The sequence below is a fragment of the Lepisosteus oculatus genome, chromosome 19 (assembly GCF_040954835.1).
Source record: "Lepisosteus oculatus isolate fLepOcu1 chromosome 19, fLepOcu1.hap2, whole genome shotgun sequence".
Taxonomy (NCBI): Eukaryota; Metazoa; Chordata; class Actinopteri; order Semionotiformes; family Lepisosteidae; genus Lepisosteus; species Lepisosteus oculatus.
Genome location: NC_090714.1, coordinates 10,247,066 through 10,269,466, shown reverse-complemented (window position 1 = coordinate 10,269,466; position 22,401 = coordinate 10,247,066). Strand labels below are relative to the sequence as shown.

Sequence of the window (22,401 nt, the reverse complement as noted above, 5' to 3'; positions counted from 1 at the left end):
AACCACATTCCACAAAATTAACCATATTTGAAAAATATTTAATTGGAAGAACTATACAAGCACATAGATCAGAATGAAAAAACACACATCCTCAGTATTTACAAATGAGTTGCAAAGAATAGATTGTATACATTTAGGTCACATGGAAAATGAAAAACAAAAATGCACATCTTTCTGATATCCAATTGCAAAATGCTCCCAAGTACTATATTTGCAAGGCTACAAACGCAATTGGAAAAGAGTAATCAAGCATACTCTATACTTAAACACATGGTTTCTGCATTTTACAAATTTGCATAGCTGGCCATAGATGTCTACTTGTTTATTTACAAATCCAGGCCAGAGCAGAAGCAAACCTACACACTCTAACCATATGTTCACTGAGCAAGATAACTTACTCGCAACACAGTCATTCAATTCAACATGTATTCAACTGTATCTGTCAAAAACATACATATAGAAGATACATGAAATATATAACAGGAATATGATTTTGCAGAACCAATACAATTTTAAAACTCATTGAAACCAGTGAGCATTTAGCAGTACATGTTCTAGATCAAGTAGTTTCCATTGCATAAACATCTGAGCTAATACAAAAAAAAACAGCATAAATTAGTCTCAAGTTAATGACACAGATGGATATATAGGAGCATTCCAAAGTAATACAATGGACTGGAAATAGGTTAAACAGAAAAAATGTAAAGAGATTGGATTACCCAACAATCAATCCAAGTCATATATATAGTATGCTGTATTGTATACAGTAGGAGGACCAAGGAGGTTTGAGGAAGAGATCCATATGTGGCACTATTGCCAAAGACATGCAGGCTGTCAGCACACATTATAGAATTGTATATAGGGGAAATATTTTTAATTGTATGACCCATTGTTAATCAGATATTGCATGAATGTAGAGTTTTAATCAATGCAAGTGCTTTAAAACACTGGGGATGTTTACCTTATTTCAAACTAACATTTCTCCCTTATTGTTCTAGTAATTACATTTACATAACCATAATTTGGAATTACCATGTGACCCATTTTACAGCTTCACAGTAAAGCCCCAATTGCATTACCATGTTAGACAAATTAGTACCGATTGGACAAGCACCTTTCAGTGAGGTAACCATTATCTTGAAGGTCCGTGTAGTCCCTTTGGCAGAAAGTCCAGAGCACCCTCACCATCTAATCCCAGCCCTCCCCCTTTAATATCCTGTCTGATTTGCTCTAGTGGTTCTGTTTGTTCAGAGGATTTGGATGAGATACAGAGTTTTTCCCCCAACCAGTATATTTGGAGCAGAGAAGCCAGACTGTGTTCCAAGATTACACCTTTGTAACTTGAGTCACTCTGGAGTTCCTCAAATCAAAATCGGAGTGTGAATAGATCCTGAAGAGAGTCAGGTGAAAATTCAGTTGCTACCTTTAAATTCTTAGGTGTCATCTATGCTTATTCCTTCAGGTATCCACATGGAAGGAAAATGGGCTTCTCTTAAAACAGAATTCAGATCAGGCGACATGGAAGTAATCCCACACATCAGGAATGGTAAAACACTTCCTGCAGTACCACATGTGAAGGTGAGGCTACTCAAAGTCTTACTGGGAATTTGAAAGCTTTCTCAGGTCTGCATTTTAATAGGTAGCCAGGATAGTCTTTCCATTGAGCAAGATGAACATTCCAGTTTGCCGAAGTGGAAGCTATCATACAACCTCTAAATGCAACTATTTAACCAGAATTCTCACTTCCAGAAATTTCTCAAGCATATCATAGTCTTCTTTTTAAGACAACTTGCATTATGAGGGATTTAAATAGCTTCACATATTTCACCTGATTTCTATCATGCAGAAATGTTAGTATTCTGAAAACCAGATCCCAGAGGATACAAATGCAATACTTTGCATTTCTTTTCCACATCGATAAAAGGATGTGGAATTTGGGTTACTAGTTAACTCCATGCCTATGTAACTCAGAAAATCACTTTTTGGGAATTCAACAGGATGGTTACACTTAAACTTTAATACCTTACTAATTTATGCATTAAGACATTTAGCCATGTTACCATTTAACAGAGCTTAGTGTTTAATAGCAAAGTCTTGCCAAGGTCTACAAGTTAAAAGACCTACAGTCAGTCATCCATTTTACTGAAAAACCACAACATGGAAGAAGCATGCCCACTATGCGAGCCATGATGGATACTAGGTTTTCATGTGGACAAGAAGATAGGATTTAGAAACACTTGATACTGTTAAACATGCATTTCAAAAATATTTTATTATCCATTTACTTAGAATGCAATAATTCACACAATACAAAGATATGGAGAGTAAAAAAGAAAAAAAAAACTTGTTCTACACCTTTTTTTCACCCCCAATGCCATTTAAGAGGAAAAGGGCTTAAGGTTCTGAAGGGTGAAGTTCAGAAATTAAATTTTTTATCCACCTCCTGTGGCTGGAAAATGTAACTGCTTTTGGTGGCTTCCGTTTTCAGGCATTCCACATCCGACTCCTAGGTTTAAGATTTTCACAAGATGAGAAATGGGTCACGGCAGAAGGAAAGGTTTAGTCTACAGGTCAACATTTCACAATGTTCTATACAGCCCTCTAGTGTTACCCAATTATAATCATCCTTGCATGACTGGTAGAGATGAATAACACCCATAATTTAGAACCCACTAAGTTTTTAGCCCTATACAATTTTTGTATATGTAGTCTTTTAGGTTTTGACATTTTCCATTTCTAAGATTAGTCTCAGACAGTTTTCATTAATCTGATCATGTAAACAATCCTTTAAATAGTGTAAATCACCCAAATGTGCTGATTCAATGCAGTAATCCATGTATGGATTATAACTACATTCCAAGTAGACAAAAGGACTAAGCATGTCTGGGGTTAGGACTTGCCTCTCTCCAGAGCAAACCACACACGCTCATTAAGAAGGCAGGTGTTACGTACAGTTGGATCCTTCTGCAGACTTTGAAGAATATAAAGCTGGCTTTTGGGGTTCAAAATAATCCTGTTAGGAGCATCTTTAATAGCTGCTACATTGGAACAAAGGTTTTGATATTTCAGGCAAAATTCTACTTACATTTCCTTGCAAAGTAAGGAAAATCAAAAGGTATATTATGAAGAGTATCAGTTAGGGTCTCTTGCTCCCTCCCCAAGGACAAAGTAATTATCTTCCCCTTTTCAATATGCTGCACCTCCAATAAAAAAGCCATACATATACACAAAATGAAATTATGGGCAATGCAGGAAGGTACAGTAGCTTTTGATCAGGCTTACCTCATTAAAGTACTTCTCTATCAGTGCCTGTGCTGCTCGATACACAGAATCATTCTCGTGGTTCTGCAGCAGCTCTATTCTGTCAAGCCCTCCCAGTTCCTCCACCAGCAGGCACAGCTTCTCGGTTTCCCCCAGCTTCTCCGAGGCCTGCAATGGAGCAGTTCCAAAAGTAGCAAGACTGCAGTCTCACATCAGAAAAAAAACCCCCAAAAAATCCTGCTTTTAAAAGTTAAGCAGGGCAGTATTTTCCCCAATCATCCATCACCAAAAGCTTTCACTTCCTGATTATACCATGTATAAATCTATTAAGCATCACTTAACTGACATAAGGTGTCAATTCTTAAAATCACCCAAAAGATCAAGCGGCTTTCTCCAAGCAATGAGACTGCATCTATGCCCTATTGCAGTGGTTCTCAAACTTTTTGGACAAAGTACTACCCCTAATCCAACCAAAGCATCCAAGTACCACCTACAAGTCATCACCTCAGAACCCCAGAAATTCTCAATGACCAACATGAGCGTGCGTGCACACACACACACATATATTTATTATAATAAAATTTATTTGATATAGCGCCTTTAAAGGTGGCTTCTCAAAGTGTTTTACAGAAAAAAAAACAACTAATAAAAAAAGCACCATTTCAGTGAGAGAGGTGAGCAAAGCAGATGTGAATTAATTTTTCGAGCCTTGATACAATTCACAACAGAGTCTAACAGATATTAAATAGTCAGGCATTTTCTTGACGGCAAAGGCAAATACGTGCTCTCCTGTAGTTCCTGTTGGTAGCAGTTTACAGAACAGAAAGTCTTCATGGGACATGCCCTAAAACTCGTATCCAACGTAAATGAGCAAATTGGCCAAATCGACTACAGACTCATCTAATTGCAGTGAAAAACATCTGCTCATCTTAACGCGCTCTATCAGTGTACTTTTGATATAACCCTTCATTTCAATAATTCTATGAATGACTGTCTTTCAGGGGGAGGGGGGCAGCAGGTCGAGCTGTTTAGCAGCTTTTTCTCTACACATAATACGTGTCAGGTCTTTTGCCAACGGTAAATAAGGTTCTTCAGAAATAGTGTAGCTTACCTGCTTTAGCAATACGCAAGCTTGCATTTTTCCGCGTTTCCGTTTTTATTTCCGTATGTATTTAAAATTTTTATTTCATGCGCATGGGAGCGAAACACAGAGACGCTCGGTGTATTTTTCTCAAATTAGAACAGTTCTTAAATATTTTTCTGTTATCACGCTTTCATGTGCTCACAAGATTACCTGCGTTCGTAGCACGTATTTCTATGCATTCCTGTGTTTAGAACGTTGGCATAGTTCCAAAAATCACGCACATTCTCCTTTCTCCCCATTTGCTGGAGATACAGTAGCTTTTTTTTTAAAATACGATTGGTCACTTGCATCCGTAGCACGCATTCCTATAGAGTGGTATAGAATTACAGAGCATCTCTTGTGTCCACTGTATCGTAGTATGTAGGCTGTGTATTCGACAAATTAAAATACAAAATATGAAAACCCGTCCCGATTTTCCAGCGCAAAGGACACAGTTCCAGGGTCATTTGGCGTACCACTTGGCGGCACTCCACGTACCACAGCCGGTACGCGTACCACAGCCGGTACGCGTACCACAGTTTGAGGACCACTGCCCTATTGGACACACCTTCATGTCTCATTTGTGTTCCTTAAGTCTAGGAGGAACACACTCCGAGGTTTAATACTAAGGCCTGGCCTAAGTACTCTGGAGCTTTTCTCCTCAAAATTACCTACCAGAAAGATGTTGCTGATGGCATCAAGGATGACCAGGATGGTTCGGCTGTCTTTGATCTGCAGCAGATGCAAAAGGGCCTCTAAACCCCCACTCTGGACAAGGTGGACAACTTGATCCACAGTGCCTCCACTTGTGTAGTTGGTGATGGCCCACACAGCCTCACGCTGGGATTTGAAGTCCCCCTGAAGAGCATATGGTTAGTTGGCCATTTATCATCACCTGTGTGCATTTAGAGTAACTTACACTTGCAAAATTCAGAATTAATGTCCACAGATTCTCTTAAATTCCATAAGAAGCACAAGCTGGTAGAACCCATTAACCTTATGGGCTGGTAAATAATTTTTTGCATTGAAAAAACTAGCCCAAAGTCCCATTTCTTGAAGCAGGAGGATTTTATATGCATCCTATTGTTGTAAAACTATAGGTGTTACGTATACAGCTATTTTGCAAAAGTATATTCACCAAACGATCCTTGACTGAATGCTGCCACCTGCTGGCACTTCATGCCAAACAGCAGTTAAAAGGGAAACACTGGGGTATCAAAGGTGAAGGCAAAATTGTGTACATGACCAATTATGCGAATTGAGAACATGCTTTGCACTTACATTTCTGAGGAGATCAATGAGGGGTAGGAGAAGGCCACACGTTATGAGCTGCTGGATTTGTGGTGAAGGTCCAGCTGCAATATTGGACACAGTCCAGGCAGCTTCCTTCTGCACAGAGGGTTTTGGGTGACGCAGAAGCTGTGGCAGGACAGACAGCACGCCTGCATCTATGGCAGTCTGAGTCTGCACATCTGTTCCAGTTACAATATTCCCAATGCACCGGAGAGCTGGGGTCTACAAAGAATTTGTACTTTCAGAACTAGACCCAATATCCAAGCTGTTTGAAAGGCATTTTGGAAGAGGCATATTTGACTCCTTTCTCTAATCACTACTCATTAGGAACACCAATAATCAATGAATATTATACAGTACATGGAACATCAATGATTAACAATTGCAAAACTGGAGCTGTACCGAGACAAATCAGTCAGACCTTCCTCTCTGTACATCTCCACGCCTAGGTTTTTCCTCTTTTCTGCCTAAAATGCATCAAGATGGTTTGGAGCAACATTACAAATGGATATGGGTTGGATCTCTTCACAAGCAGCACAAGGCTCTTCCTATGACGACTAAATACAAATGGTATTTACCAGAACTGATAGTTCTTTGAACCCCATCAGGGCCACAAGTCTTGGTACAATGCCAGTCTTCACCACTACATCAATCCGGTCATTTGACCCATCAGTGAGATAGGACATGGCCCAGCAAGCATCAGACAGGATTTCCTTGTCCTCGTGATGAAGTAGCTGCATCAGTGTGGGCAGGACCTGCTGCACCGCAGACAGAGGAGGGTAAGGGTTTTTGTTTCTGCATAGGTTTGACAAGGTCCAGGTCAGGTTGCGCAGGTAACCAATCTGCCAAAACAAGAGATTCTGGTGGTTTGGGGAAATGCAAGACGCAAGTAAAAAATATTCAGTAACATGAACATGATTCATGGCCCTGACAGCAATCCATTACAGAGTGCAAAGTGAGAAGTGCTTACTGGGGTGTCAGGTGTCACTTTCACAAGCAAGGCGGGGATAACGTTGCAGTTAATGAGAGCATCACGATATGCTGGACCATCACCTGGAACAAAAAAAGGTTCATTGCATCACCCGTCAAAAACAAGAGACTTAAGACCCGATAAAGCAATTATTTCCATCTCCAATAAGCCCAATGATAGACTACAATTTAGTCAAATTAAGGTTAAACTGGTTAAAGCCAACACCATCTAGAAAAACCAGCTACACTGGGGCCCTTAAAGATCTGAATTTTAAGGTACCCTTGTTATGCATTCCCCCCCATAAAAAAAAACAAAACAAGTAGGCTGCTAAAATTCTAAATTAACAGTCTGTCCTAAAAACTCATTTTGATTTCATGCGCAATTTATTTCAAACAGGTGAGTGGTAATAAAAGTACCTGCAATATTTCCCAAGGCCCACACTGCCTGCTCACTGATGTGCAATAATGGTGAAGACAGGAGGGAAATGAATTTAGGTATAGCACCATGCTCCACAACCTGCTGTGTGTGCCATGAGGTACCAGAGGCAATATTGGTAAGGGCCCAGGCTGCCTCAAACTGAAGAGCAGGCTCATCATCCCTGCCCAGAAACTCCACAAAGCAATCAATCAGTCCCATGTCAATGACCTCCTGCAGGGGTGGGGATTTCTCTTGGGAGAGGAGTTTCCTATTGGGAGGGAAACATTCACTTGACAGTCAAGATAACAGCATACAGTAAAATGCAAATACAGTACAGTCATATGGGGAGAGAAAGGCAATCTAAGTTGGTAAAATAGTTTCAAAATCATTTGAATTGAGGAGTAGGTTGTTGCAAACTTCACTTTGAATGTGAAATGCACAGAAGCAAGATCTAGCTTGGCTAGTTACTTGCACAGTTTTATCAAAAAGGCAATAAGGATTTAGAATTGCCAAGGCAAAAAGTGAAGGGTCTCTTTACTTAAGGCATTTTAGGATGTAAATCTTCCTGAGGAAAAACTCAGGAAATTTCAGTGCATTTCCATACAATTAATGCAGATGTAGGATGATTGCCAAGGATCCCAAATTTTGCAAGCTCGATTTAAGTTCAAAAAAGGTCAGACAGGATTTGCAATTGCCATCAACCCTGTACTGTACTTATTTCCAACTTTCAGAAATGCCCTCATTCAGATGTTGCCTGAAAGTTTATAGATACTTTATTGATCCCGTGAGGGAAATTGCAGAAGAAATATCTTGGGTAATGCATGAGAATTGTCTGGTACAATTGATAAACTAGTTAGAGCTATTGCCAGCAAGGTGCAGGGAGGCTTCAAAAAGCTCTGTATGCTAAAGTTGTTGCAAACAGTCCTTTAAGCAGGATATTTGGCACACTGGACTGAAGAAAGTTAATTGATCTGCTTGCTTGACAACTTAAATGTCTGAACAAATGACACTGGAGTTTTAGAGCTCAGGTGGGAGCCAGCAGAGTGTACCCTCAAGACCAGGCTCAGGAGCCACAGCCCTGGACATTTCATACCCAACTGGCAACTACTGTACCATCAGAGATCACCACTTTTCAGCTTGGCTTCAGTTAGAAAAATCCCACTGTGGATATTACAGGTTTAGGCAGTACCTTGCCGCCTGAGTCCCTCGGGTTTGTCGTTCTTTACAGTCACTGTTAACGCAGCTGACAATCTCCTGAAGGGTGGCTGCAATAGACTAAGGAAGAAACCAAGTTGTCACTATTGGATTAGACCATCAAATAAACACAGGCTTCACCCAGCTTTGGGACTACCGTCTGCTGAAGAGATTACACTAAGAACTCACTAACATGAAACTGCATGCCAATGAATCTCCTGCCTTTCAGATGACAGTGTACCAAGTATAACCAGCCTGCGGTCATTGTGAGGGCAGTGAAACCAGAGAATCAGGCAGACCTTTGCCTGAAATTACCCTGAAGTGGAATCACTTCACTTTCATCACAGCAGAGGAAAAAGGTGCAGCAGAATGATGTATACAATTGATGTTGCTCAACAGATTACATCTGTCCAAACCAGGGCTGTTTAATCTTGGTACTGAAGGGCAGGTCTGTGGGTTTTCATTTCAAATCAACATTTAATGAGCTTAAACCAACTTAATAGCTTCTTCCAGTTCCTCAGGTGCTGCCGTTTTAGAGATCCTACAGGACTAGGACTGGAAACCCCTGGTATAAACAATTTAAGAGCTCTTACTTCAGGTGCAACTTTATTAAAATGCATAAAGTTACCTGCGGATTCGGACACTTGAGTTCTGGAGAAAGCGGCTCATCACTCGGCAGTGAAGAAACATTTCTCCTCTTCAAGATATTCTCGTTCCTCTGGGCTTTCCGGAGTTCAATACTAGCTTCTATCCTCTGTCGCCTGAGTTTCTGTTTTAAAATTAAATATATATATGCACACACTGAGAAAACTGAATATTAAATAAACATTCAAGTGCCTGTAAAAGTGAAAATCAACTGCTTTCACCGGTTAGAAGAAAACGCTCTCAATGGCTCATCGAAACCGAGATCTTGCAACTCACCGCTGGGTCTTTGCCTTTATTTTTGAATTTAGCAAGTCGCTCGTCTTCTTCGTACGTGGGCATTTCGGCTCCTGAAATAAATGGTGAAAACCTAAATTCACAGCAGAGCTACTTATACAGTTATATCCAGTACTTGTAGACTACGATTAAAAAAAGCCTACAACAATTGGCCTCGAACAATTCATTAGCGTGACACACCGGCATTAAATGAAGGTCTAGTTTTTTTGTTACGAAACCAAAAAAAATAAACCTTCATTGAATTCGTCTCGCTAGTCCTTAACACCGAAACAAGTACATTACAGTAACTGAAATATACACAACGCAAAGCTGTAACCGAAAGAAACCGGACATTTTTTGTTCAATTCTAAATCCAATAACGCACTGAGACATGTGCATTGCTGCCTCAGTAGGTCACGTTACGGCTATTTACTCAAATTAAACTTTCTTAAATTTTAATTTTATCTTACATAGAACGCTAATCTACCTCAGCTATCTTCCAAACTATTCAAGGTCTGTCCACCCTGGTCAAAATTCAACTATCGCCATTTTTGTTTGTGTGTTTATATGTGCAGGTGATGAGCACCAAAATCGTAACAGGTGGGATTTTTCTCTTCTGTTTGAAAGAAGCCACTCCCATTCTAATAGGATGCTAATACTAGTTGTATTTTTAAAAAGTGTTTGTAGAAATAATCACTTCTAAAATAACGCTACTATATTCTAAACTGAAACTTACGTTATGTTAGTTTTTAAAACACGAAAGACAAAACACCTCCTAACGGCACCATACAGTATTTCAAACTGAACTATTCTTATAAACTGTATTATGTATAAAACAATATACGATGTATTTATATTATTACCTTAAGATTTAAATCAGGCATATTCATCACTGTAGTTGAAAAAGATGCTGTTTATGACTTTTAAGCATTGATTTATGGATTTATCCATATGGGAGTTTTGTTACCTTTGAAAACTTTAAACATTCTATTCAGAAAATGTATAAATACGTTTTTTAACGAAGAGTCATCCACAGACCTTTTCCCACTTTAACATCTAGAGATGTTAAACGATGCTTGCTGCCTAAGTAATAGGGCTCTTCATTCTTAATAAACTGATTTGAATGATGATGTCTGCTGTGTGTTCATTCAGTTCACTCATCACCTGGCAATTGGTAGCATAACAGCATCAGCCGAGAAAAACATCCTCCCTGGGGTGTTGACATTTCATACCCCTAGATCTATTAAGTACCCAGTTTTAGTATTTCCACAGCTCTGCACCAATTTAGGTGCTATATGTTATAATGTTTCCCATTCTGTACTCTGAATTTAAGTTAAACTCGTTATAGAGGTTCGAGTGTCTGCACCGGTGTGCGAGTTGCAAAGTAGCATAGGAGCAGAAAGAAAAAAACAAGGCTTTGGCCTTTCTTCAGGTTTGTGACACTCCTGGCAAGTGCATTTCAGCTGTGGAGTCATCTTTAGGTGTGTGACACACTTGAGTGAGGCCCCACTACCTAAGCAGAAGGAGACATCTCCTTTAATATTATTACATTGATTTGCTTTATAATAGCTCCCCTTCATTACCACACAGTAACAGATGACAATAACTCAGCTCAATGAGATGCATACTGTATGTGCAAAAGGTACCGTCTATTTTAAAAGTGAAGATGCCTGAATTCAATCATGTTGTAATTTCTTAACTTATATTACTGGGAAGTAGGAAATAGGATCTATACCAGGTGTAAAGTAAAACATTTTGGACAAAACCTCAGTTGCTTAGAAAGCAAAATGAGATATTTGCTCATTTAAACCCTTTCAGAGAGATTATTATGGATATGTTCAACATAAAGACCACACTGTTTGTGGTCTGTTACTTATGGAGTTCTGAGTTATGTGTGAAACACACATAATGCTGCTTAAGGCTATTGAAAGCATACACAGCACCTCTATTGTGACCTGTTGGAAGTCCCTTTCAGTGAAATTTGACTGTCTGAAGAAACTGGTATTTTCACTGTTCTCAGCATTAGGATCAACCTGTGAACAGGTATTTTTACACATGAAGTCAGTTCTTTGTCCCTCTTATAGTCAGTTAACATCTGAACACTCAGAGGCTAGCATGCAAGTTAAAGGGCAAGGATCACACTTAACGGTAATCCATCCATATTCATTTATTAATTTTAATATTATTTTTATTAATCAAAATGTTAGTATTGACATTTAAAAAGTATCAATTGCACCCGAATCGATAAAACCACGTTCAGGAACTATCTCTTGGCACCCCCCTTCTGAAAGGTTGCTAACCCCTGTTCTATATAAAGTCCTTAAAAAAGCAGTATAGTTCTGTAAACTTTAAAGGGCAAATTGTTCCTCTGCCTGTGGTTTCTGGCAGAGCAGAATATGTTGGTAATTCTCACTGTCTCCTCAGGGAGGCCTGTGGCATTCTCCTCCAGGGAAAGAGAGAAACAGCTGAGAATGGGACTTTTGCTCCTGCCTCATCCACAAAGCATTAAATAAACTTCTTAACAAGGTGTCTAAATCTTTCATTTCTATGGATAATTGTCAAATGTAGGTACTGGTTATTCTTTGGACAACACAATTTTATGGCTGCAATACATTGTATTTTATTTGCATATTCACACTACCACAAATGCTGAAACCTTTGAAAGGGTTGTTCAAAATACATTAAAAGCAAACCACAAGGATGCATTAAGGGACTAATTAAACAAATATAGATTAATAATTCAAAAGTAGCTCCCTCTGTAGCAGAACAAAAAAACCAAAGCAAGGATAGAACCTAAACAACAACAAGAAAAATAAAGATTATGATAGACTTATATTTACTGGATTTCATAATAGTTTGTATTATATTTTTACACACAAATCATATTTTTATAAAGCAAAAAAATGTGCTTCTTTTAAAAAATGTTTTTTTTCAAAGTGTTTTGAAAGTGTAAGCATGGCAAATTCATAAATGAGTTTCTTAATATTCCTGGCGCAGAGAGTAGCCAAAGCAGAAGATGTCTTTCTTTAGCTTCCCATAAAGGGTAAAAGAAGAAAGAAGAACTCCCCAAACACCAGAGCATCAACTGATCCTTCCCAGCAGGACCAAGGCTGCTGCTTGAGCCTTTTGTAATGACTTTTTTAATAGTTACTCCTTAATCACGAGTACCAGAAGACCATATATAAAGGATCCTCCAAAACATCCAGCATCATCAACTAGCTCTCTCAGTCTCACTGTTGGTCTTTCTCTGGTAAGTAATCAGGTAAATCAACTGCACATATACATGGCATCAAATGGGATTTTCTGGAAGTTTTACTCTCTCTTAATCCCTTTAAGAGATAAAAAAAGTTTATTTCTGAAATATTATATTACTAATTGTTGCAATTCAATTAGCAACCAGACTTAAAGATCTGTGTTAGACTGCTATTTTATAAATTATCTTACATTTGCAATTCTATACATCTTAAATTTGCATTTTTTTTAAGATAAGCTTTGTAAAACAGCTCACTGTCTTGATTGAAATGAAAGAAAAGCTTTAGATGCAGAACTAGTGCAATTTCCCTGGTACTATGTACATTAGTATTTTTTGTCACAGCAGAAGAACATATCCCCTGTAGTACAGTCTTGGAAATTTTACGGTCTGTGGTAATTAGCATGTCTTAAGTTTTAACAATAGAGTTATTGAGTTGAGAATAGGACCACCTGGCAGTTCCATGCTTTTGAAATATTTTGGTCTATTTTCTTTGCAGCCTCAGTCCGGGAGGTATCCTGAATTCTCTTTTCTGCTTCTTCTTCTGCTTTCGGAGAGTTACTCACCATGCCAGGAGGTTATAAAGGAGAGTGTGGGGACGATGTGGACCCTATGCCTTTCCTGGCTCCTTCGGAGAAGGAGAAGCTGGAGGCCGTGAGCAAGCCCTACGACATCAAGAAGTCCTGCTGGGTGAAGGACGAAAAGGAAGGTTTCATTGCAGCAGAAATCCAGGGAGACAAGGGTGATCAAGTCACTGTAAAGACCGCCAAGAACACTGTAAGTAGCAGACAGAGCCAACAGGTCACAGGTCCCATGTACAGGCCTGTCACAAAATAGGTTTGCATGCAAAGGTATTGGCTAGTTGGAGAAGAAGAACTAACCAAGCAATCATTTCATGATTTGTGGAGCGAGAATGGGTGACGTGGGTATGTACAGCATGGTGATTAGTGCTACTGCCTCATAGCTCTTGAGTCCTCAACTTATTTCCAACCTGAGTAGGTACTGTTTGGAGTTTGATTACTTTTCTTCTTGGCCAGGTGCATGGGTTTCTTACCACAGTCCTGTATAGTATCTAGGTTAATTGGCATCTCTATGGGAGTGTGTGTGTGTCTATCCTATCCCAATTTCTCTTTGTCTGCTGTAGTAGACTCACTTTGTCTGCTTGTATTGGAGAGAAGGGATGAAAAAAAGCATTGTTTATGTGATGTTGCAGGAACAAGTGAAGTTTCAATATTAACCAACAATTATACCGTTTTTCTTCCTTAAATATGTACTACATATACTTAATACACACCTCTACCAACCTGCTAACATATATTTACTATAATCTTCCTACGGTCAGAACAAAACATTCTTATGTTTTCCAGGTCTGTGGAAGTCTTTCATTTTGAACTTTTATTTTCTATTGTTGTAATCTACAGTAAACAATCTGATACAGTCATATGTAATACTGATTATTATTATTTCTCTTTGGCTTTGGTAATGGTGTTTGCATAGTAGTTTTAAATTTGATTGAAAGCATTTAAAACATAACAGTGCACACAAGACAAGGCTGTTCAGTCTATTTTGTTTTTTTTTGGTATTTTAATTTTTAAGGGAAACAAAAGTTTCACCCAGTCATTTCTGAAAGATTTGGGCCTCAGCTAGCTGGCTGGGAAACCTGGTCCAGGTTGTATCTATTGGTCATTGTGTAATAGATACATTGTCTCACCATCTTCAGCAATATTCCATTTATATTAATGTAATGGATGTTGGATTAATTAAATAATTAAGAATATTTTTTTCCTGTCATTTGTTAATTTAGATTGTGTGGCAGGCCCATGGGTGTTGCTCAAATAGCAGCTATCCATTTATACAGTAGGCAGCCATGAAATATGAAATAGTGCACTTTATTTTATGCAGTGCAAAACCACACAAAGCAAAAACCTCACTCTTGAGGTTTTCATCCCAAATGATGCAATAGCACTTAATATACAGGGGGGCAAGAACCAATTTATTCCATCTTTTATTCCCTCCCCCAGCTGGATAATACATGACTGCTTAACTGTACAGATCAACCACAAAAGTAAGTCTTGTTATTTCTTTTTTTTTCTCCAGACTCTCACCTTGAAAAAAGATGATATACAGCAGATGAATCCTCCCAAGTTCTACCAGGCTAGTGACATGGCTAACCTGACCTTCCTGAATGAAGCCAGTGTTTTGGAGAACCTGCGTTCACGTTACATCACTATGAGAATCTATGTAAGTCCTGAGCCTCAGGGAGCCCTGTTCAAACACGCACAGTTGATGACCCTTTCAATATACAGTATATTTAAGATTCTTTTCTAAAATGTGTCCATGAAATTGCAAATGAACCCAACAGGGAGAGTTCATAGTACAGTATGCCTCACATCTACAGGAAAACAATTTTATTTTAGCTGAAGATATGCTCAAAGTCATAGCTAAGAAAGAGGCAAATCTTTTTCTCTTCATGTTAACAATTACACATTTAGAATTAACATTAAAGAGATGTTAAAAGAAATTAATAATATACTGTAAGCCCCATCCTATCTTGTAATACAGTATTCTACCTTTACAATGACCAGAGCCAATTTTCTTGAAGGCTGTTTAACATTGCTATGTTGCCTGAGATAATAAAACACTCCCAAGACACCCCGTTCTTTGGCACATGTTTGTAGTAATCTATGATGTGTACCTTACGTGTCTTTTCTATTCAGTATGGAATATAAAGAAGTGAAACGTATTTAAATCACCCCTTCTACCCTTTAACCACAGCCACAACCCCAACTAATTAATTTCTGAATTACAATTAACTGTAAATGTGACTTGTTTTCCTCCAGACGTATTCGGGGTTGTTTTGCGTGACCATCAACCCTTACAGGTGGCTGCCCATCTATGGGTCAAAAGTTGCCCAGATGTTCAAGGGAAAGAAGCGCAATGAGGTGCCTCCCCATCTCTTCTCCATCTCTGACAATGCCTATCATGACATGATGATGGGTAAGTCAACACATCACAGCGGTGTGGTACTCAGAAATACACTGAGGCATGTTAAATTAATACTGTGTAATACACCATTATGTATGGAAAATAGAAACACATCTACTGTAGAGTTTCATCTCCCTGATTCCAAATATTGTTGTTTGCTGTTGTCAGGAGAACAATATGTGAATAAAGTGCAGGCAATTTAACAGAGCGAGAAATAAAAGAGAGCAGGTATGAAATAAAGTAGTATGCTCAGAGAGAAAGCTGGAGATTGAGGAAGAAAATATTCTTTCTAGTGGGAACTAAAAGTTAATGCAACACCCGATGAACTGAACCCATGAACTTTAGAATCAGCTAGGTCACAGCCATGTGTAAACAGCAAGTGTCTGTGTACAGTATGACAGCCATCTATAACCTGAAGCCTCTAAGGGAGGAAGAAAAACAAGAAAAATAAACAAAAAACAGAACAAATTGTACTGAGTCATTTGCCTTTTTTTGTCCACCACAGAGCATGAAAACCAGTCTATGCTGATCACGTAAGTCCATGCAAAAAGTTTTTTTTTAATCTTAGATAAAGGGACCTGTTACCTATTGCTTTTTAACAACCAAATTCCTGACCTCCACAGTTAACAAGCCTCATTGTCTTCTTGTCTTTAACATACAAGCACACTGCAGAGGTGTTTTTTTAAACATTTTGTCTTATTGCAGCATTTGTTCTTTAATACATTAACTCACCAAATAAATGCAATGTATGATTAAAAGTATTATTAAGAAGATACAATGGTGGCTTTATTTATGGAACAGAAGTTTTAATATATCTAATTATGGCCAACAGTTAGATCAGCCAGCAGATGAAACTAATTCAGGTATCCATGCTGAAATGTAATAGTGTGTATGCTAGATATAAGAGAAATTCACAAGAATTGCTATATGGTTTTGCACTCATTCAACTGAAGAACTACAGAACAGTTATATTCATGAAAGCTAAAATATTTCCAAGATATATGTACCAACTTGTAGAGAAGTTTATTTTCAAAAACATTTTAGAAATAATAGAAAGTTTTCCTTTCAGTAAACAAAATTGGTCAGAGCTCCTCCAATATTTTAGGAAGTACTGTTCAAGGTAAAACACGTTATAGAGTTTAAAATGTTTAATTAAGTAAAATGTAATTTTTTTTCTATCCTACAGTAGGTTTATCTGTTATTTGTTGTACATCTTTCATATGATACCAGTATTTTACTTGAACAAATTTGTCCTAAAATTGTGGAAATGCACTGTGTCACAGAATGCAATGCAACAGAAATGACATAATAGCAATAATTCGGTCATAATGCCATTAAAGGATGATACTCTGAAATGAGTGATTCTGAGATTGTACTACAGTTAGAATGACAAAAGCCTGACACTCTCCCCTCTCCCCAGTGGAGAATCTGGTGCTGGCAAGACTGAGAACACCAAGAAGGTCATCCAGTACTTTGCCAACGTTGGCGCAACCGGAGGAAAACCGTCCTCAGATTCCAAGGTAAATCTACTGCAGCAGGATGTGGGTCATTCAAGTACAGTATCTGCACTTCAGAGAGGCAGAGTGGGACGAGCCCGCTGAGGAAGCTGAGGAGACCAGCTATTGCTGGAGTTAATCTTCTGGGGAAACATGTTCTGTGATTTCTTTTTCATCATACAAATGATACTACATGCACAAATTTACTTGTCACTGTAGCCATATTGCAGTAAGTGACTTTGCTGAATTTCAAGCAGTCATAGGATACAGAAGCAAACTAGAAATAAATATATTTTTATTACATTGCCCCGTTTTGATAATGACAAGATATACTGTTTGATGACATTTTTGGTTGTATGCCAGGAGCAAAGTTCTTGGAACTAAGGTTATGTTAAATAAATTCTGGGTAGATCCTCAAGAATTTTCCTTCATTTTTATAACATCACTTGATCAAAAGTTATGAGTGTAATTTGCCATGGATTCCTCCACAAGTTTATCCAACATTTTGCCCTCAACAAATGATCACATTTCACTTGTAACTATAGGGTTTAAAAGTAACACCTTTACGTGCACCTTCACTTCAAAGGTCAGTTAACAGTTTTGAACACATTCTCCCTAATCTTTTAAACCCCAGTTTACCCAGTTTTACTCCACTCTCTTGTGTTTTACATCAATTTTCCAATATTTTGTACACATTTCATATATGAAATTAGGGTAGCCTCCTATCATCTACATATTTTCTTGTTAACAACTCCATCATTGCTTTCTTCCCCACTTTTCATCATACAGTATATCAGTGTTTTGTCAATGTCATTACTCAACAAAACATTACATGTTTTAATATCACTACAATCTTGCTTTGTAAGGACTATGTGAATAAGGGCACTGTAGTACTTTCACTGTATTAACTGGCGGGACAATCTTTGATCTGTGTTTGACACAGGGCTCCCTGGAAGATCAAATCATCCAGGCCAACCCTGTGCTGGAGGCTTTCGGTAACGCCAAAACCACCAGGAACAACAACTCCTCCCGATTCGTAAGTCTCTTAATTATCACTTGTGGTGCAAGTAAATTGCCCTCGTTAGACGAAATGTAGTGAATGTTTATTTATTCATGAACTTATTTTATTTTCCTTGTAACTTTATTGGAAATACAATTTGGACCTCATATCTCTAATGCCTATGCAATAATTAAACCTTACAGACCTTAAGTCTGATTTACTTATTTAAAATACCCCTACTTGTCCTAGTAAAGTTATTAATTACTAGAGATGTTAAATTAGGCTTTGAGGACAATTGATATGTTGGTTATTGTATGAAAAATAACATGTGATTTGTCTCACATGTGCTTTCCAGGGTAAATTCATTCGAATCCACTTTGGGCCCACAGCTAAGCTGGCTGGCGCTGATATTGAGAGCTGTAAGTACTGTACTGTAAAACCATTCTGGTTAAATTGAATTTAAAAATTTCAACAACTTTTTTAACAACTTCAGTATTTATATTTATGAATATCTTTAATTGTAAGCTGTTGTGATTCAAACAATTTTCTAATTGGAAAACCAAACTTTCACAAAAATATCAAGTCTAACACCAGAAGCAGATATGACCACAATTTGCTCCAAATGAGAGAAGTAAAAATAATCTTTGTTATAAATAAAAGGCCTGATTGTTCCCTTGGTGATAAATATCCCACCTAATAAATTAATTTTGCAGAATATATGACCCTAAGCCTGATCTAAATACCATTGTCTTCCTGAATCTGTATACATTAAATAATATTTAATAATCTTTTTATAATCACTTTTTATATGTTCCAATATTTCTTTGTGATAACTATGTCACAAGTTGGTCTGGATTGAAAACCAGATGTTATTGGGGGATGCCCACAATTGAATGGTAAAACATTCTAACAAGATGCATTTGTTGCAATTCTTAAAACTGGACAACTTTCATGGAGTTCAATCAAATAATGTTATTCAAAGAATGGGGAGCTGCATACCTTTATGTGACCTTAACAGGAGCTTGTTTGCTCCTGCAGACCTGCTGGAGAAGTCTCGTGTTATTTCTCAACAAGCTGCGGAACGTGGCTATCACATCTTCTACCAGATCCTGTCAGGGAAGAAGCCAGAACTTCTTGGTATGTTTAAACATACAGTACTAAGGAGAAACAGCATAGGCAAAGCTACATAAAGCCTTTGTCTATTGAAAAAACAATTTCATCGCAATTGGAGTGAGACAATATTGACCTCTTATGTTACTGCCTGTGGGTCAAGACTGATATATTCTTTATGTGAACTCTTTTATATTCAAGAGTATAATCCTGGAGGTGTGGCTCTCAGTCCATGGGGGTGAGAATTTCCATAGTAACTTATTGTTTTAGTCTTTGGAGTTCCATCTCTGGGCTTATGTCATAACTCTCTCTATTCTTAAGGCCATTGTGAATTACATTAAAGATCCTCTTCATTAAGCAGACTTGTGCATGAATTTATGAATCTCTGCAATTTCCTCTTCATTTCCACTTTATGGGCATTTTTCCACCATTTACAGGAATTCCAGAGAGGACAATCCTTGCCACTTAAAAAATGAATACACCTTGTACATCGCAATATGCAGGGCTGAACTAGAATTACATGCAGTGGTGCTGTGCTGCCATTGAGCTTGTTCTGTGTATTGTCACTTGCAGAAACGCTGCTGCTCAGTCCTGATCCCAAACAGTATATCTGGGTCTGCCAGGGTGTGACTGTGGTTGACAACATGGATGATGGAGAAGAACTGCTTCTCACTGATGTAAGTCAGAGCCCGGTGCTGATATTAACAAGGTTCTAGATTGGGTCCTTGTCTGTGAGATTTAGGGGAGCTTTGGTAAGGAATCTGGTAGAAGGCCAGGAACATATATTTATTTTGTATTCACTTGCATACATTTCTGGCTTTTCTTTCTATTAGTTGGTCTTATGCTATAGTATATCTATCCCATACTAAGTAAATTTCATCTATCTGAGGCAAAAATGCCCTCATAATAACATCTTTTATTATATGATATCAATGTACTTTTGTCTTTTAGCTACCATGTGGAATTTATTAAAACAACAGTGGGTTATACTTTGTCTATATAAGGGTCATTATTATGCGCATGATAGCTAAAATCTGTCATGAATCTGCAATTAGTTCATTGATTGCTGTCTAGATAAGATAAGGGAGGACATATGAATCGATATAGTTGAACACCCTTCATGTCCCAGTGTCTTACGCATGCTGTATATAATAATGTTCGAACAGGAAGCCTTTGATGTATTGGGCTTCACTCAGGAGGAGAAAATGAGTGTCTACAAGCTAACTGGTGGCATCATGCACTTTGGTAACATGAAATTCAAGCAGAAGCCAAGAGAAGAACAGGCTGAAGTGGACACCACTGAGGGTAAGATGTAACATACTGTCGAGTGCCTGTATGTATGCAGCACCTTCCAATGATGTTCATTTGGCCAAAATTCAGATGATGTTTACACATTTTTAAGTGATTTGATAATCAAAATGTATATGCTCAGACTGAAACAAGATAAATGGCAGCAAAACCTTCACGCAGAGATCCCAAACTAAAATACATTAATTCTGTTATTATTTACCCCCTTTGCTTTGACAAGCCTAAATTAGTCAAGGCGCACAAAATTACTTTGACAAGTCACACAGTCCTTTGAATTGCCTCTAATTTCGATTAATGACATTCCTGTCATGCCCTCTACTGCTAGAGGGCGCCCTTACTCTGTCCTGTTCCTAGTTTCCCTGTGCTTTGCTTGTCCTGTCCTTCCAGTGTGTCTTTGTGTGGGGCTATATTTTTCTGGGTCATCCTTTCCTCCTCGCTCATTGAGGGTTCAGATGTCTTGAGACCCGCCTAGCACCAGGTCGTCTCCTCCGTGGCCTGAGGTCATAAGTTTCTATCCGACATTGTCTGACCTCCTGAGTGTTACGGATGTCGGAAGGGCAAGACGTGGAATGGCCAGGAGAGCAATAAAGACCCTATGCATAGTGGTAAAAGGGGGCAACACGGAGGTTAGCCCAGGCTCAGGGGGTCAAACGATGTTGGTATAGAAACCTATGCCCTCAGGCCATGGACGTGGGGCGACCTGGTGCTAGGCGGTTTTCAGGACATCTGTACCCTCAATGCTGAGCCAGGAGCAGAGCAGACACAGGAAGTAAATAGGCTACACAAGAAGACATAATAATAATAATAATAATAATCACAGGGAACTAGGAACAGGACAGAAGAGGCATACAGGGCGTGACACTGAACCCGGGGTAACCCCCGTTTCGCCACTACGCATTGGGTCTTTATTGCTCTCTTGGCCATTCCACGGCATGCCCTTTCCAACATCCGTGACTGTTCCCACAGTCAGGGAGTGAATTTCAACATTTGACCATGAACACAAAAGTTTATTAGACCAGGACAAAGTTATAAAAACATGTCAAAAGACCCTGAATATCTGTAGTACAAAGAAACTGGTTAGGGATGGCACAGTGAGGCCCACAGTGACTTTGAAAGAGCTATAGAGTTTAGTGAATAAGATGGGAGAAAATGTCCAGGAGTCAACAATATCCAGGCAATTCTGCAAAGCTGGTCTGTACGGCAGAGCAGTAAACCCATCTCAGATCCTGCATGAAGTCTGCAACAAACCATTCAAGTGATACAGCATTACCAGGTTTTGTGGTCAGAAGAGATGCCATTGGAACAACTTGATCTTCTAAAAGGAAAGCATTATGTCTGGCAACTAAAGTTCACTAAGAAATTAAGACTGGCACAACCTATTTGATCTAATACAATATATACAGTACTGTACTGTACACAACTGGCACTATAGAGCTGACCCAGTTTAGGAAACAGAATCATTTTCAAAATTTAAAGTGAATGTTGTTGAATTGTGACCATTTGCTGGGGTTATTAGCTCATTGCCCATGTCTATTAAAATATAACTCATACTCATGCATTCTCCACCAGCTACCATGTATCTTGAGGAGCAATCTTATGGTATCCATTATTTTGAAGATATCTCTTTCAATTTGCATTCGTTATAAAGAATACAGGGAGTTATTTTGTAAACACAAAAATAAAACCATAATAATTATCCTCTCTGTCCTCCTCAGTGGCTGACAAAGTTGCCCACCTCATGGCAGTCAGCTCTGGGGAACTCCAGAAGGGCATTACCAGGCCACGTGTGAAGGTGGGGAATGAGTTTGTGACCAAGGGGCAGAACCAAGACCAGTGCAACTACTCCATTGGTGCCCTGGCCAAAGCCGTATATGACAAAATGTTCAAATGGATGGTTGCCAGAATTAACAAAACCTTGGACACCAAGATGCAGCGCCAGTATTTCATTGGAGTTCTGGACATTGCTGGCTTTGAGATCTTTGAGGTAAACAAATTATCAATTTCTATCCCTTCTATCACACAAATATACAATTTTACTGAAAGAGATATTTAAATTGGTTTTGGTTGCAGCACTTA

The 22,401-nt window shown here is 38.6% G+C and overlaps 2 protein-coding genes across 3 annotated transcripts in view; one reads left to right on the top strand and one right to left on the bottom strand.

The window, feature by feature from the left end:
- Window positions 1-2,253: 2,253 nt before the first annotated feature.
- On the bottom strand, window positions 2,254-9,836 carry kpna7 (karyopherin alpha 7 (importin alpha 8)). Its single transcript, XM_006637118.3, has 11 exons — window positions 9,664-9,836; window positions 9,180-9,250; window positions 8,887-9,027; window positions 8,254-8,339; window positions 7,064-7,332; window positions 6,648-6,730; window positions 6,256-6,519; window positions 5,666-5,899; window positions 5,060-5,242; window positions 3,283-3,429; window positions 2,254-2,506 (listed from the first exon to the last, which is right to left on the bottom strand). The coding sequence occupies exons 2-11, from the start codon at window positions 9,240-9,242 to the stop codon at window positions 2,417-2,419; spliced, it is 1,560 nt and encodes a 519-aa protein (XP_006637181.1). The 5' UTR covers window positions 9,243-9,250; window positions 9,664-9,836; the 3' UTR covers window positions 2,254-2,416.
- Window positions 9,837-12,345: 2,509 nt separating this feature from the next.
- The window catches only part of LOC102695483 (myosin-16), a 31,622-nt gene continuing 21,566 nt past the window's right edge, over window positions 12,346-22,401 (top strand). Inside the window, exons 1-12 of one of the 2 annotated variants that reach the window (XM_069180700.1) lie at window positions 12,346-12,426; window positions 12,926-13,203; window positions 14,524-14,667; window positions 15,267-15,423; window positions 15,917-15,944; window positions 16,832-16,931; window positions 17,851-17,943; window positions 18,263-18,326; window positions 18,946-19,044; window positions 19,591-19,694; window positions 20,184-20,322; window positions 22,041-22,309. In XM_069180700.1, coding sequence (XP_069036801.1) covers window positions 12,994-13,203; window positions 14,524-14,667; window positions 15,267-15,423; window positions 15,917-15,944; window positions 16,832-16,931; window positions 17,851-17,943; window positions 18,263-18,326; window positions 18,946-19,044; window positions 19,591-19,694; window positions 20,184-20,322; window positions 22,041-22,309 — 1,407 coding nt within the window. In that variant the 5' untranslated portion in view covers window positions 12,346-12,426; window positions 12,926-12,993. The remainder of the gene's footprint in view (window positions 12,427-12,925; window positions 13,204-14,523; window positions 14,668-15,266; window positions 15,424-15,916; window positions 15,945-16,831; window positions 16,932-17,850; window positions 17,944-18,262; window positions 18,327-18,945; window positions 19,045-19,590; window positions 19,695-20,183; window positions 20,323-22,040; window positions 22,310-22,401) is intronic. The other variant, XM_069180701.1, reaches the window with a different exon arrangement.